At 36.6% G+C, this 18,236-nt stretch overlaps 1 protein-coding gene across 1 annotated transcript in view; it reads right to left on the bottom strand.

The window, feature by feature from the left end:
• Positions 1-18,236, bottom strand: part of LOC128685266 (uncharacterized) — a 245,819-nt gene that overhangs the window by 69,551 nt on the left and 158,032 nt on the right. The window contains exons 16-18 of the mRNA XM_070083031.1: positions 16,322-16,409; positions 15,264-15,391; positions 13,241-13,447 (exon numbers count right to left, since the gene is read on the bottom strand). Coding sequence (XP_069939132.1) covers positions 13,241-13,447; positions 15,264-15,391; positions 16,322-16,409 — 423 coding nt within the window. The remainder of the gene's footprint in view (positions 1-13,240; positions 13,448-15,263; positions 15,392-16,321; positions 16,410-18,236) is intronic.

The following is an 18,236-nucleotide window of genomic DNA, read 5'->3' as shown; positions in this document are numbered from 1 at the left end:
GCGTGGAGTTAAAAGATAAAGAATCACACACAAAGTGGGAGTTGTCACAGCTGCTCTTTGCTGATGACACTGTGCTCTTGGGAGATTCTGAAGAGAAGTTACAGAGATTGGTGGATGAATTTGGTAGGGTGTGCAAAAGAAGAAAATTAAAGGTGAATACAGGAAAGAGTAAGGTTATGAGGATAACAAAAAGATTAGGTGATGAAAGATTGAATATCAGATTGGAGGGAGAGAGTATGGAGGAGGTGAACGTATTCAGATATTTGGGAGTGGACGTGTCAGCAGATGGGTCTATGAAAGATGAGGTGAATCATAGAATTGATGAGGGAAAAAGAGTGAGTGGTGCACTTAGGAGTCTGTGGAGACAAAGAACTTTGTCCTTGGAGGCAAAGAGGGGAATGTATGAGAATATAGTTTTACCAACGCTCTTATATGGGTGTGAAGCATAGGTGATGAATGTTGCAGCGAGGAGAAGGCTGGAGGCAGTGGAGATGTCATGTCTGAGGGCAATGTGTGGTGTGAATATAATGCAGAGAATTCGTAGTTTAGAAGTTAGGAGGAGGTGCGGGATTACCAAAACTGTTGTCCACAGGGCTGAGGAAGGGTTGTTGAGGTGGTTCGGACATGTAGATAGAATGGAGTGAAACAGAATGACTTCAAGAGTGTATCAGTCTGTAGTGGAAGGAAGGCGGGGTAGGGGTCGGCCTAGGAAAGGTTGGAGGGAGGGGGTAAAGGAGGATTTGTGTGCGAGGGGCTTGGACTTCCAGCAGGCATGCGTGAGCGTGTTTGATAGGAGTGAATGGAGACAAATGGTTTTTAATACTTGACGTGCTGTTGGAGTGTGAGCAAAGTAACATTTATGAAGGGATTCAGGGAAACCGGCAGGCCGGACTTGAGTCCTGGAGATGGGAAGTACAGTGCCTGCACTCTGAAGGAGGGGTGTTAATGTTGCAGTTTAAAAACTGTAGTGTAAAGCACCCTTCTGGCAAGACAGTGATGGAGTGAATGATGGTGAAAGTTTTTCTTTTTCGGGCCACCCTGCCTTGGTGGGAATCGGCCAGTGTGATAATAAAAATAATAAAAAATATATATGTATACATATATATATATATATATATATATATATATATATATATATATATATATATATATATATATATATATATATATATATATGTGTGAAGGCTTACTCAGTCCTGTAATAACTTCAGACAGTATTACCAAGGCTGGATCCTCCTCAGGAAAATTAATGAATAGAAAAAGAAGTGTTATTATTAACAGACAAATATAAACACTTTATTATATAGAAAATATAAAATATAAAACACTTAAATATGAAATATTAATCCTACATTAAAGAAAATGAAAAATATAAATGATAACTGAATTCAATGCTAATATAAAACTTGGGTGTCTGGTGTTGGTGACTGTTACGTTGGTTTCCCTTATTTCTTGGATTGTAAGGTTCTCACTACATGTTCTAGTGTGGGGTAGCTTTTACTTAATGGCCTTATTTGTCTAGGGGTAATACTTACATCATGGCTGATCATCTTGAGTGTCTCTGATACCTTTTCACCAGCCCTCTTCACAGGTTATGTAAACTACTACTATAAAAATATAACTGTATTCTCAATAGATATGTACAGAATATACAATCACAGCCTCCATTTTCAAAACAAATCTACACACTCCATCCTGTGCTCCACATGGTGTGTTCCAACACTCTTCCTTCTCTCTCCTTGACATAACTCTGGGCTAACCAGTGTTTTGACACACTTTAGTCACCCTGGGTATGGTGGCCAAAACTTAAATTATAAAAACTCACCCCTGGAGCACACATGATGCCCCAAAAGATAGGAGAAGGACCCAAAGATCCTGCCAGGTTGAAGGTCAGCCACAGAGAGAGAGAGTCAGAGAGAGGGAGAGAGAGAGAAGCCTACCTAAGCTCCTCCCACCAAAACAAAAGACTGTTGCCAAGCACAATTCTCCAGTTACCACAATTCTACCACCTCTTAACTTTACTTTTACAAAAAGAAATACAACTTTATAAACTACTTATTTAATTTGTGTGTTTGTGTGTCTATAGTATAACCTATTATATTGAGAAAAATAGGTTTGACCCAGCTGCCTCTCAGTCATAAGGTTGATCAGTCCTTCTGACATTTAGAGCAAAGTCCCCATCAATTCAATATAATTAGGTATTCCAGAGTAACTGTTACTTATAAATACATGTTGGGTCCTATAGCCCCATACCTTTTCACCAGCCCTCTTCACAGGTTATGTAAACTACTACTATAAAAATATAACTGTATTCTCAATAGATATGTACAGAATATTCAATCACAGCCTCCATTTTCAAAACAAATCTACACACTCCATCCTGTGCTCCACATGGTGTGTTCCAACACTCTTCCTTCTCTCTCCTTGACATAATTCTGGGCTAACCAGTGTTTTGACACACTTTAGTCACCCTGGGTATGGTGGCCAAAACTTAAATTATAAAAACTCACCCCTGGAGCACACATGATGCCCCAAAAGATAGGAGAAGGACCCAGAGATCCTGCCAGGTTGAAGGTCAGCCACAGAGAGAGAGAGTCAGATTATTATTATTATTATTATAATCAAGGGGGAAGCGCTAAACCCGGAGGATTATACAGCGCCTGGGGGGGGGATGTGGAAGGCATTCAGGCTTAATTCGGGGAACTGGAGCACAGATCCAATTCCCTAAATCAAGAGCCCCTCACCAACATCAAGGAACCTTCCTTGAGGGGAGAGAGAGTCAGAGAGAGGGAGAGAGAGAGAAGCCTACCTAAGCTCCTCCCACCAAAACAAAAGACTGTTGCCAAGCACAATTCTCCAGTTACCACAATTCTACCACCTCTTAACTTTACTTTTACAAAAAGAAATACAACTTTATAAACTACTTATTTAATTTGTGTGTTTGTGTGTCTATAGTATAACCTATTATATTGAGAAAAATAGGTTTGACCCAGCTGCCTCTCAGTCATAAGGTTGATCAGTCCTTCTGACATTTAGAGCAAAGTCCCCATCAATTCAATATAATTAGGTATTCCAGAGTAACTGTTACTTATAAATACATGTTGGGTCCTATAGCCCCATACCTTTTCACCAGCCCTCTTCACAGGTTATGTAAACTACTACTATAAAAATATAACTGTATTCTCAATAGATATGTACAGAATATACAATCACAGCCTCCATTTTCAAAACAAATCTACACACTCCATCCTGTGCTCCACATGGTGTGTTCCAACACTCTTCCTTCTCTCTCCTTGACATAACTCTGGGCTAACCAGTGTTTTGACACACTTTAGTCACCCTGGGTATGGTGGCCAAAACTTAAATTATAAAAACTCACCCCTGGAGCACACATGATGCCCCAAAAGATAGGAGAAGGACCCAGAGATCCTGCCAGGTTGAAGGTCAGCCACAGAGAGAGAGAGTCAGAGAGAGGGAGAGAGAGAGAAGCCTACCTAAGCTCCTCCCACCAAAACAAAAGACTGTTGCCAAGCACAATTCTCCAGTTACCACAATTCTACCACCTCTTAACTTTACTTTTACAAAAAGAAATACAACTTTATAAACTACTTATTTAATTTGTGTGTTTGTGTGTCTATAGTATAACCTATTATATTGAGAAAAATAGGTTTGACCCAGCTGCCTCTCAGTCATAAGGTTGATCAGTCCTTCTGACATTTAGAGCAAAGTCCCCATCAATTCAATATAATTAGGTATTCCAGAGTAACTGTTACTTATAAATACATGTTGGGTCCTATAGCCCCATAACAGTGACACTGTGTTGCTGAAATCGTAGCCGTTGCCGATGATGGGGGGGGGGTCGCAGGTGTTGGTTACAACCCACCGGTTCGTTCTTCACTGTATAGCCGTGAGTTTTCTATCCCGATGACAGGAAAGCAGGTTCTTTACCACTGCAATGGTGAGAGGTTACGTCCTGCAATTTCATACAGGTGCACAGGTAATTAAATCCAAAAAGGGGAAGTCTCAGGACGTTAGTCCATCTCCATCAGTTCTACTCGTTGATTGGCAGGTGACCCTCTCTGTCATCCAAGTTGGAAAGATAGACAGGTTACCCACTGCTTAAGAAATCACTCTCCATGATAAGTACAATACCTAAAAGATGTGGTGATTATTACAACAGTCAACTTAGAGCAAGACTGAAAGGACTAAGTTTATTATTGGTTAAAAGTGAAGCTTTCAACCAATAAATCCACTAGAATACAAGGCAGGCATGTACTTACAGTAGTGCTGGGAGCTGTGAGTCTAGTGATTACTGTTTGGACAGGAGCCCTACACGTCACCTTTCGGGGGGGAGGGGAAGAAGGAGGGGAAGGGATAGCGGGAGCTAGACTGACCCTACCTTAACAAGTAGCCGGCAATGAAACTATTGTTACTATATACTCCCTCGCTACTCCTATCGAACTTTTCCCTCACAATATACATATATATATATATATATATATATATATATATATATATATATATATATATATATATATATATATATATATATATATATATATATATATATATATATATATATTTATATATATATATATATATATATATATATATATATATATATATATATATATATATATATGTCGTGCCGAATAGGCCGAACTTGCGATCTTGGCTTAAATAGCAACGCTCATCTTGCCATATAGGACAAACGAAAATTTGGATATGCAATAATTTCGCCAAAATCATTCTGAACCTTACGAGAAAAATATATTTCACTGTGTTTGTTTAGTATTACATTATTGTAAACAAATCTAAAATATATTTAGTTGGGTTAGACTAAAATAAATTGTTCTTGTTATAATAAGGTTAGGTAAGTTTTCTAAGATTCGTTTGGAGCAAAATTAAAAATTTTTACATTAACATTAATGAAAAAATATATCTATAAAAGTATAAGAGAAAATTTTAGAAAGGACTTAATTTTAAATGAGTTCTTGCTAATTGACCAGTTTTACCGAAGGAGACTCGAACCTACGAATATTGGAACAAGGTATGCAGTGCTTTACCATTCTCACCACAATGGACCAATGCCTTGGTGCCCAGCTTGCGCTAGACGTTGATCCAAGGCAGCCAGCTTTCAGGGAGAAGGCTTACAGCTGGCTGCCTTGGATCAATGTCTAGCGCAAGCTGAGCGCCAAGGTATTGGTCCAGTGTGGTGAGAATGGTAAAGCACTGCATACCCTGTTCCAAGGTTCGTAGGTTCGAGTCTCCTTCGGCCAGAGATCAATGTTTGTGAATATTTCCCCTGCTCTTGCGAATTCCTTGCATATATATATATATATATATATATATATATACATATATATACATATATATGTACATATATATATATATATACATATATATATTGCAATAAGATCACAGTAAACAGGTGATTTCAGAATATGCAAAACAACCACTACTCGTGACTACTCACATTATCAAGGAACTATGAAAGTAAAGCATCCAAGGAAGCTATATAAGGGGTCTGGCCAACACCTCACTGTCAGATACCACAACGGTTAAACACCTGACACGCGCCGACCCAACTGGATAGGTCCTTTGCACAACTCACCCACAAACTATTCTACCCAAGAAAATTTAAAAAATACTATTTGTCCAGTGTATTATTAAATTCTTCCCAAATTCTATTAATTATAAATGGATCTAAATTTATATAAACCAAAGGAAATATTCATATTATTGTCAAAACTGCTTTTTATGAAACAAGATTCAACTATATTCCTGTCGACCATGGACTTGCTTGATACTACTTTCTCAACTTTTTGAAAATCAATTGGATGGTTAAAATCTCTTACATGAATAAATAGAGCATTGGAATCTTGTCCAGTTCTAATGCTATATTTATGTTGTTTTAATCTTAGTTCGAGATTTTTACCAGTTTGACCGCAATAAACTTTATCGCAAATTTTACAAGGAATCTTATAGACACATCCATCAGCATTTTGGGGGGAATTCTTTATCAAAAGTTTTTTTTACTGTATCAAGATTTTTGAATACAACTTTAATATTAAAAGTCTTAAGAAGAGAAGGCATATCAACCAAGTTTTCATGGTAAGAGAGAACCAACATAATTTTAGTTGAATAAGGCTGGTTGTCCCTTTTTGGATTGTAAAAAGTATTTCTAACAACTTTAAAAGATTTATCAATTACATTTCTTGGGTATTTTAAATCATTACCTATTTCATAAATTTTGGATATTTCCTCATCTATGAACTCAGGACTACAAATTCGTAAAGCTCTCAAAAACATTGATGAGAAAACAGACAGTTTTCTCATCAAGTCTCTTTTACCCAATAGACTCCTTGACATGAGAGATCGTCCTTTTGATGATTTTATGAGAATTATTCTTCAGAAACATATTGAAATAACTAAAATACAGGAGAAGGAAGCATTCAAAATATTGAGAAACAAAAAATACTCTTTTAATCAGGCCATTCCATCAGAATGGAAACAAAGTATGTTGGATCATTGCTATAATAAACTCAGAAGAATTTGAAATGAACTCAAGAGCAAACTACAAAGAAAATTAGACATTTTAATTGAAAATAGTGATTGGACAAAGCATGCTAATAACAATTTTGTAATTAACTTATCAGATGAAATTTTAGACATACATACAACTGCTGCTCTAGGTTTTGGCCTAAGTTTTGCAACTTCAAAAAAACTTAATAATGTTGAAATTGCAAAAGCCTTTTGTAACTTTGAAAAATTTTCTGATTTATCCACTGATGAAATTAATATTAGTAAAGGAATGGTATATAGCTCTATGTTAAAACCAAACATTCCCAATTGCCCTCAAAGATTCTTTAAGTCTTATGATACACTTAATAACAATAAAAATTTGCGCCTTACTAAAGCAGACAAAATAAATGCAATGGTAATTATGAAAGAAAATGATTATCAAGAAAAAATGAATAATCTCTTAGATGATACTGAAACCTATTCTAAACTTAGGAAAAATCCCCTAGAAACCGTTAACAGCAATTTCAATAAAACAATAAAACTTCTACTGAAAGGCAAAGATGAATTAGTCAAACAATTTACTTCCACTAATCCATCTTTACCTTACATGTATGGACTAATAAAAACAGACAAACCAGGGAATCCAGTCAGACCAATTATTAGTTCCATAGGGTCAGTTTCATATAAATTATCCAAATGGCTTGTTGATATTTTGAGCCCTATTGTTGGCAAAATTTCTAATTTTAATGTTAAAAACAACATAGACTTGGTTGATAAATTAAGCTCCTTGAATGACTTAAATGATTTTAACATGGTTAGTTTTGATGTTACTTCCTTGTTTACGAAAGTTCCTGTTGATGATTTATTAAGTTTCTTATCTGAAGAACTCGTTAACTATGATTTACCATTGCCAGTTCCTACTATCATTAAACTTATTAAACTTTGCATTGTTGATGCAAAATTTGTATTTAATGATAAGTTTTACACTCAGAAGTTTGGTATGGCAATGGGAAATCCTCTTTCACCTGTTCTTAGTAACCTATACATGGAATTTTTTGAAACAAGGTTGCTTAACACAATCCTCCCTAATAGAGCTAAATGGTTCAGATATATTGATGATATTTTGTGTCTTATGCCCAAAAATGTAGATATACACCATTTCCTTGGAAAATTAAATAGCTTAGCCCATTCCATAAACTTTACTGTTGAGTTTTAAGAAAATAACTCATTGCCTTTTCTAGATGTTTTAATTATTAAGGGTAATAATGAATTCAAATTTAAAATTTACAGAAAACCTACAAATAACTGTTCCTATGTCCACTATTATTCCTCGCATCAAGATAGAGTCAAACTGTCTGTTTTCTCATCAATGTTTTTGAGAGCTTTACGAATTTGTAGTCCTGAGTTCATAGATGAGGAAATATCCAAAATTTATGAAATAGGTAATGATTTAAAATACCCAAGAAATGTAATTGATAAATCTTTTAAAGTTGCTAGAAATACTTTTTACAATCCAAAAAGGGACAACCAGCCTTATTCAACTAAAAAGATGTTGGTTCTCCCTTACCATGAAAACTTGGATGATATGCCTTCTCTTCTTAAGACTTTTAATATTAAAGTTGTATTCAAAAATCTTGATACAGTAAAAAAAAACTTTTGATAAAGAATTGCCCCCAAAATGCTGATGGATGTGTCTATAAGATTCCTTGTAAAATTTGCGATAAAGTTTATTACGGTCAAACTGGTAAAAATCTCGAACTAAGATTAAAACAACATAAATATAGCATTAGAACTGGACAAGATTCCAATGCTCTATTTATTCATGTAAGAGATTTTAACCATCCAATTGATTTTCAAAAAGTTGAGAAAGTAGTATCAAGCAAGTCCATGGTCGACAGGAATATAATTGAATCTTGTTTCATAAAAGGCAGTTTTGACAATAATATGAATATTTCCTTTGGTTTAAATAAATTAGATCCATTTATAATTAATAGAATTTGGGAAGAATTTAATGATACACTGGACAAATAGTATTTTTTAAATTTTCTTGGGTAGAATAGTTTGTGGGTGAGTTGTGCAAAGGACCTATCCAGTTGGGTCGGCGCGTGTCAGGTGTTTAACCGTTGTGGTATCTGACAGTGAGGTGTTGGCCAGACCCCTTATATAGCTTCCTTGGATGCTTTACTTTCATAGTTCCTTGATAATGTGAGTAGTCACGAAAGCGCTTGGAATTTCTCTATTCTTTCAGAGTGGTTGTTTTGCATACACTCACACACACACATATATACACACACACATATATATATATATATATATATATATATATATATATATATATATATATATATATATATATATATATATATATATATATATATATATATATATATGTATATATATATGTCGTGCCGAATATGTAAAACTGGTCAATTAGCAAGAACTCATTTAAAATTAAGTCTTTTCTAAAATTTTCTCTTATACGTTTAAAGATACATTTTTTTCATTAATGTTGATGTAAAAATTTATAATTTTGCACCAAAAGGAACTTAGAAAACTTACCTAACCTTATTATAACAAGAACAATTTATTTTAGCCTAACTCAACTAAATATATTTTAGATTTGTTTACAATAATTTAATACTAAACAAACACAGAGAAATATATTTTTTTCGTTAGGTTCAGAATGATTTTGGCGAAATTATTGCATACACAAATTTTCACTTGTCCTATATGGCAAGATGAGCGTTGCTATTTAAGCCAAGACCGCAAGTTCTGCCTATTCGGCACGACATATATATGTATATATATATATATATATATATATATATATATATATATATATATATATATATATATATATATATATATATGTATATATATATATATATATATATATATATATATATATATATATATATATATATATATATATATATATATATATATATATATAAATTTGTAGTGGAGGGAAAGTGGGGAAGGGGTCGGCCTAGGAAAGGATGGAGGGAGGGGATTTCGTGTGCGATGGGCTTTGACTTTCAGCAATCATGCGTCAGTGTATTTAATAGAAATGAATGGAGACAAATGATTTTTAGGACTTGGCGTGCTGTTGGAGTGTGAGCAAGGTAACATTTATGAAGAGATTCAGGGAAACCGGCAGGCCAGACTTGAATTTGGCCGTTTCCCACCAAGGCAGGGTGGCCCGAAAAAGAAAAGCTTTCATCACAATTCACTCCATCACTGTCTTGCCAGAGGGGTGCTTACACTACAGTTATAAAAACTGCAACATTAACACCCCTCCTTCAGAGTGCAGACACTGTACTTCCCATCTCCAGGACTCAAGTCCGGCCTGCCGGTTTCCCTGAATCCTTTAATAAATGCTACATTCCAACAGCACGCCAAGTGTTAAAAACCATTTGTCTCCACTCGCTATCAAATACACTTACACGTGCTTGCTGGAAGTCCAAATCTCTCGCACACAAACCTACATTACCCCCTCCCCATTACCCCCTACCTTTCCTAGGCCGACTTTTACCATGGCTTCTCTCCACTTTTGATTTATTCACTCTCGACGCCATTCTATTTTGTTTCGTCCTCTCTACATGTCCAAATCACCTCATCAACCCCTCCTCATAGAATTGAGCCCTCTGGATAATAATTTTGGTAATCCTGCACGTCCTCCTAATTTCAAAACTACGAATTCTCTGCATTATATTCACACCACACATTGCCCTCAGACATGACATTTCCACTGCCTCCAGCCATCTCCTTGTTGCAACATTCACCACCCATGCTTCATACCCACATAAGAGTGTTGGAATAACTGTACCCTCAAACACTTCCCTTTTTGCTTCCACCGACAAATTTCTTTGTCTCCACAGACTCCTAAGTGCACAACTCACCCTTGTCCCCTCATCAATTCTATGATTCACCTCATTCTTCATAGACACTTCTGCTGACACGTCCACTCCTAAATATCTGAATACATTCACCTCCTCCATACTCTCTCCCTCCAATCTGATATCTAATCTTTCGTCACCTAATTTTTTTGTTATCCTCACTTTACTCTTTCTTGTATTCACTTTTCATTTTCTTCCTATACATACCCTACCAAACTCATCCACCAACCTCTGCAACTTCTCTTCAAAATCTTCCAAAAAGTGCAGTATCATCAGCAAAGAGCAACTGTGACAACTCCCATTTTGTGTTAGATTCTTTATCTTTTAACCCCACACCTCTTTGCCAACTCCCAAGCACTCGCTTCTCTTACAACCATGGTGACATCACACATCCTTGTCTAAGGCCTACTTTAACTGGGAAATAATCTCCCTCTCTCCTACATGCTCTAACCTGAGTCTCACTATCCTCGAGAAACTCTTCACTGCTTTCAGTAACCTACCTTCTATTCCATTCACCTGCAACATCTGCCACATTGGCCCCTTGTCCTCCCTGTCTTGTGACTTTTCCACATCCTTAAATGCCAAAAAAGCCTCTTTACCCTTATCTAAATACTGTTCACCTATATGTTTCACTGTAAACACTTGATCTACATTCCCCTTACTTTTCCCAAGGCCTATTTGTTCATCTGATATCTTACTCTCCGTCTTACTCTTAATTCATTCAATAACAACTCTGCCATACACTTTACCCGGTATACTCAACAGACTTATTCCCCTATAATTTTTACATTCTCTTTTGCACCCTTTGTCTTTATACAAAGGAACTAAGCATGCTCTCTGTCAGTCCCTAGGTACCTTACCTTCTTCCATACATTTATTAAATATTAGCACCACCCACTCCAAAACTATATCAGCACCTGCTTTTTACATTTCTATCTTCATCCCATCAGTCTCAGCATCCTTACCCCCATTCATTCTACCCAATGCCTCACAAATTTCCCCCACACTCACAACTGGCTCTTCCTCACTCCTACAAGACGATATTCCTCCTTGCCCTATACACGAAATCACAGCTTCCCTATCGGCATTAACATTTAAAAATTCCTCAAAATATTCCCTCCATCTTCCCAATACCTCTAACTCTCCCCAATTTTTAACTGTCAAATCCATTCGTTCCCTAGGCTTCCTCAACATATTAATCTTGCTTCAAAACGTTTTCTTATTCTCAGAAAAAATTTTTGATAACATCTCACCCACTCTCTGATTTGCTCTTTTTTTAGATTGCTTCACCACTCTATTAACCTCTCTTTTTATCTCTATATACTTTTCCTCCATGCATCACTTCTGCTTTGTAAAAACCTCTCATATGCTAACTTTTTCTCCCTTACTACCTTCTTTACATTATCATTCCACCAATCGCTCTTCTTCCTCCCGCATCCACCTTCCTGTTACCACAAACTTCTGCTAAACACTCTAACACTACATTCTTAAACCTACCCCACACATCTTCGACCCCATTGCATATATTCTTACTAGTCCATCTATCCTTCAATAGTTGTTTGTTTATATCTTACCTTAACTGTTTCCTCTTTTAGTTTATAAACCATCACCTCTCTCTCACTTGCTGCTTCTATTTTCCTTATATCCCATCTACCTTTTACTCTCACTGTAACTACAAATAAAAAGTAATCTGTTATCTGTGGCTCTATAAAAATGTACACCCTGAAGTCTACTCTACTAAATACGTAGTCCTACATCATATCTTGTATACTTTTTTATCCTCTTTTTCTTAAAATATGTATTGTCTATAACCTAACCTCTTTCTATACAAAGTTCAATCAAAGGGCTCCCATTATCATTTACACCTGGCACCCCAAATATACCTTCCAGACCCTCTCTAAATGTTTCTTCTACTTTAGCATTTAGGTCCCCTACCACAATTGCTCTCTCATTTGGTTCAAAAGTTCCTGTACATTCGCTTAACATCTCCCAAAATCTCTCTCTCTTCTACACTCCTCTCTTTTCCAGGTGCATACACGCTTATTATGACCCACTTTTTGCATCCGACACTTATTTTAATTCAAATAATCTTTGAATTTATACAATTATATTCCCTCATCTCCTTCCATAACTGATCCTTCAACATTATTGCTACCCCATCCTTAGCTCTAACTCTCTCAGATACTCCTGACTTAATTCCATTTATTTCTTCGTACTGAAACTCGCCTATCCCTTTCCTCTTTGTTTCGCTTAGGGTCAGGTCATCCAACTTCTTTTCATTCTTAACATCAACAATGATCTTTTCTTATCAGTCGCACTACATCCATGCACATTCAAACACACACACAGATATATATATATATATATATATATATATATATATATATATATATATATATATATATATATATATATATATATATATACTCAAAATTTAGGAGGTACCACCTCTAGAACTTTACTGGGAACCCTCATACTCAGAGAAGACAATAAACGTACCTGGCGTATGTGGCGATATTTTTGAAGTTTATACTGATGTTCGTACTAATGCTTCTGAAGTTTGTAATAAAGTTTGCATTTAAACTGAAGCTTATACTGATGTTTGTGGTGTTTATACTGATATTTGTTGTGTTTATACTGATATTTTTATATTTTGTAATGTTTGTTACATTTTTATGATTATGTTTCTAATATTTCTAATTATACTGGTGTTTCCAATATTTATTATTCTGAAGTGTACATTGATGTTTCTTATGTTTACTAGGATGTCACTTATGTTTATTCTGATGTTTAAGAGTAGGTAAGGAGAGACTCACTCTGACATTCAGTTATGTTGGGTCCAACATAGTTGTAGTACGACTCATTGTACTTCGTGCAGACCAGCTTCTGGCTGGACTGGCCGACGAGGTTCGACATGCCGTTGGCTGCGCAGTCGTACGTAAGCTTGTGGGTCTCGTAGCGTGGGTTAGTATCTGGCGTCCTCACTATACCAGGTGGTGCAGGCGGGAAGGTCTCGTTACACACTGACGAAGGAGAAAGAAGTATTATTATTATTATGATTATTATTATTATTATTATTATTATTATTATTATTATTATTATTATTATTATTATTTATCATTATTATTATTTTTATTATTTACACTGTGGAGCTCTAAAACTTCGTGAATCAGGCAGGTCATGGAGAAAGTAAAATAATCAACCTTTATTTTGTTAGTAGGATGCACGAAAAAGAGAGATTCAGAGAGAGGGGGAAGAGAGAGAGTCATCCTGTTCCCTACTTGTATGTCTCATAACAATAAAAATACTTTCAAATGAGCTGATGTAGGTAGCAGCTCTTAGCTTGTCAATAAAGTTAGGAATCCTTAGCCTGTAAATGGCTTGTCAATAAAGCTAGGGATCCTTAACCTAACCTTGTCAAACCCTGTGTAAAAAGAGAGGAAGAGAGAGAGAGAGAGAGAGAGAGAGAGAGAGAGAGAGAGAGAGAGAGAGAGAGAGAGAGAGAGAGAGAGAGAGAGAGAGAGAGAGAGAGAGTGTTACGCGGTGTGCTGCAGTAAAAATCTGTGTAAAAAATAATGCTCCATAGTTCCGGGATTGAACTGAATCTGAACGTGTATTATTCCCGGGCAGTTAGTGTGGCCAGGACAGGAGTACATGAAGTGTTTAGTTCAGTACGAGACAGGCGGTGACAAGGGAAAAGTCATCATAGTTTGGGCGGCAGTGTGAGTAGGTAATTTTGGTAAGTTTTATAGTGTATACTGCAACTTTGGTAGTGATAAATGGTTTAAAAAACGACAAGTTGAAGATTGAGACACTTATGGAACATATGGAAAACTTTATTGAGGAAACGTTTCGCCACACAGTGGCTTCATCTGCTTTGTATTGGACTGATGAAGCCAATGTGTGACGAAACGTTTCCTCAATAAAGATTCCCATATGTTGCATAAGTGTCTCAATCTTCAACTTGTTGGTTTTTAAGATATTTATCACATCTGTCAGACACTGCAGCATTCCATTACAACTTCTCTGGCCACTACAATGTGAACAGTCTTATTATCCAACAACGAAGGAAGCCATGGATCTGTCGGCTTCAGTCGTACACCTAACCTTGCAGGTCCAACACCTACCAGTACATCTGGTATCACTGCTCCATATGCCATTCCTGAGTAAGGTTCTTCTCTCTCAATGATTGTAGTAGGTAACAAGTGCCGGGCCAGAGAACGAGATATAGCTGGTAGGTCTGGAAGACAAGGTGGAATAGGTCGTGGACGAGAAATAGGTACCTATCCACAGCTGTCTCATCTGACAATATAGACCCAGGAAAGCGCCTATCAGGTACATAATCATCAGGCAGTAGCAGCAAAACATACAGAGAAATTGGTTGCCGAATCAGCACTGAAGCACAAGATGCCCAGGAAATAGGACACCATCCCCTCCCAGGGACACAGGCAGTGCTCCAGCTATCACCTAAGGGGACAAACCGTTGATAACTGTTTTCGAGATATATGAAATTACTGCCACCTAGTACCTGCCCCAATGTTCCACCTGTCTCAAGGGCAAGCACCTCACGATTTAGTTAAAACGAACATAAAAATATAAGGAGCCGGTCAATCACCACATTTTCTGGTAGATAATCAATGCTGACCAAATAAAATCGCTGCCCCACAGTGGCTCTAACTTCATTTTTTCCTTGTTTGTATGTTGCATAATAAAAAGGCTTTCAAATAAGCTGAGGTAGGAAATTTTAACTTAATCTTTTAAAAACTGTGTAAAGATAGATAGATAGATAGAGAGAGAGAGAAAAAAAAATCATAGCAGTAATTATAGATTAAGACTTACCATCAATTCCTATACAGGGATCGAGAGGTGGTTGTCTGGGGAACCAGCCGCCCAGCTGACCATAACACCAGAGATACTGTGGCCACTCACTGCCCACCACACCGTTCACATAGTACCCGGGCCAGCAGCTGCAACACAACACTCAATATCTTCAGAACTTTACCTTCGTGTATGGTTGCCAACAAATTAACACCACCTTATAAATTTTTTACCAAAACATTCATTCTTTCTTTACTGTATTCCACCAAGGAAAATGAATCAAAGTAACACTACTAAAATTCATTCAACAGCATTTTCCTAGAAGTGAGAAAAGTTTAGTATTTAAGTGACTTTACGCCAGAATTTACTTATGCTCGGGACAGACCTTTACCATTGATTTTTTTTTTAAATGTAAGTTTTCCGTTCTTATCCGCACAAAATAAATAATAGTACCAATCAGGCGTCGGTATTGACAACTCTTCAATATTTCCACATAAAATTCCCAACATGTGTCCGCTGGCATAATTGCTTCTCATTGTGATAAATGTAAAATTACTTCCGAAGACATTAATTGATAATATTTTGCTCACTACGTTAGATTACATTAGGTTACATTAGATTACATTAGGTTATGTTTGGTTACATTAGGTTACATTAAGTTTTGTCAGCTTACGCTATGTAATATTATGGAAGGTTTTTTCCATTTCACAAAATAAAGGTATCACGAATGCTAAACCTATTTAAAATTGGACAACTTAACATCGTGAAATATCTCAAAATTATGAAACAACTGTAAAGAAAATATTAACAGCAAAAACAGAATAAAGTTTTTGTCATGATTATATCGTTATTATTCGATAAGCATAGTGATGTTAGAAGCTATTTTCTTATTTATTGCTTTCCGTAAGACAGTGTGTTTCAAAAGGATAGACCCAATTTCAAAGCAGTACTTTTTTGAAATTGGGTCCATCCTTTTGAAACACCATATTTCTTGAACAACATTAACTAAATGTCTATAATATCCCTTTACTTCATAATGAAGGATTTTTACATACACCACACTAATGTGTATAGCTCACCTGTAGTTCAGCATCTGATTGACGGTGTTACCAGGTAAGCTCCCGTACATTGAAAAGTTTTGATAATAAGGAACACTCTCCCAGCAGCCTGTCAGAGGAAAACAGTATAAGATACAAGTTGCAGCTCTGAGGATCCTGAGGTCATCACTGATTCATCAAAGAGGATTTTGTGAACCACTGCGTTGTGATAGAATACCTTGTGTCCTTTTATGATGTGATAGAGGATCTTGTGTCCTGTGTTGTGATAGAGAACCTTCTGACCACTATATGCTGATAGAGGACCTCATGTTCCTCTCTGTTGTGATAGAGAAGTTTTTGACCACTTTATTGGCATAGATGCCGTTGAGACCCACGATAATAATTCGCGCAATTTATAGATGATACCACTAAATAATTTTAACATTTTCTTCAAAGACTGTCTGATGGAACCGTGGGCACGAACTTTTAAGCCTTCCGCTCTACCAACTCCACCATGATAATTTTAATAAAGAGCATTAAGAATAATGGCACATGGTGTCTACTCACGTAATATTAATCTGCCTTAATATAAGACAGCTATACCCATCATGCAGTGTGAGAGTCGATCCGCGCATGATTGAAATACATCCGTTACCTGTAACTGTTTAACCCCTATTTGTACAGATACAAATAGGGGTTTAACAGAAAGGTGATCATTTTTTCCATTACAGTTGAGCGAATTGTTTGAGAAAGCCAGAGCAGATGTTCCATACGATTTAAATGAAAGTCAGATAGATGTGAGGTGGTTATCATGTGGAAGTTACTCACACTGCTATGTCCAGCATCTTAAGCCAGAGATCACTGTTGCAGTGTTTTCCATAAAGTCATCGGCTTCCTCATTCACTTGTCCTCAGACAGCACCATATTGCTGGCACCAGTGAATCAGTCGACTGGTAACAGAGATCCGTGTAAAAGTTTTTCTTGGTCAAATTAACAAGAACAGCAAGTAAATGATAGACACATGTGAGGCAGATACGAGACATGTCCGCAAAGACTGTTACTCTTCCTACGTAAAATTCAATACTTAACTTAAAATTATAACACTGAAATCATCTGATAAGCATTCGCTAACCATTGCATCGACGACTCTCGCCATCGCACTGGTGTAGTGGACGTGGTAAGGATGAATTAAAAGGCACTTCACAGATCGAAAATAAGAACGTGGATGACGAATCATATGATTGTAAGAAGTTCTTATAATGCTGAACACTCTTGCAGTTTACGTCATTGCATAGAACGAGTTTTTGCAATGAGCAAACAGATTATCTCGATGTGGACTTCACGTAAATGCAAAAGAAGTGCGAGATCCAATGGCTGGAGAGGAGACTAGTACTGAAACTAAGGGAAATGGATTTCGAAAAGAGACTTAAAAAAGTAGAAAGGATGAGGACCTGGGAGAAAGTCTTCAAGACATACAAGTAGTTAAAGTCTAAATATAATGGATATGGACAAACATTCTGAATTATTTAAAGAGAAGCAGATAAGCCACAGGTACCTTATGAAATAACCGTTTAGCCTCAGAGTGATGAATAACCATTACCAACTAGACAGTGAGGTGAATTTTAAGTGTTACAGACCAGGAATGAGTAAAATCATCCGATAATAATTAACATGGCGGACCAGGAGCTATGAATCATTCCTTATGAAGAGGAATAGGTAAGCATGCCTATATGCACACACACACACACACACACACACACACACACACACACACACACACACACACACACACACACACACACACACATACACACACACACACACACACACACACACACACGACAGCAGGTGAGGGAGAGGACAAAAAAGCGAAAGGAGCTAGGAAAAGAGACAAGGATGGAACCAGCAGAGGTCAGTCAGAGCAGAACAGAACAGCAAGGGCAAGCACACACACAAC

Source organism: Cherax quadricarinatus, chromosome 8 (assembly GCF_038502225.1).
Source record: "Cherax quadricarinatus isolate ZL_2023a chromosome 8, ASM3850222v1, whole genome shotgun sequence".
Lineage (NCBI taxonomy): Eukaryota > Metazoa > Arthropoda > Malacostraca > Decapoda > Parastacidae > Cherax > Cherax quadricarinatus.
This window is presented reverse-complemented; position numbering and strand designations above follow the sequence as displayed.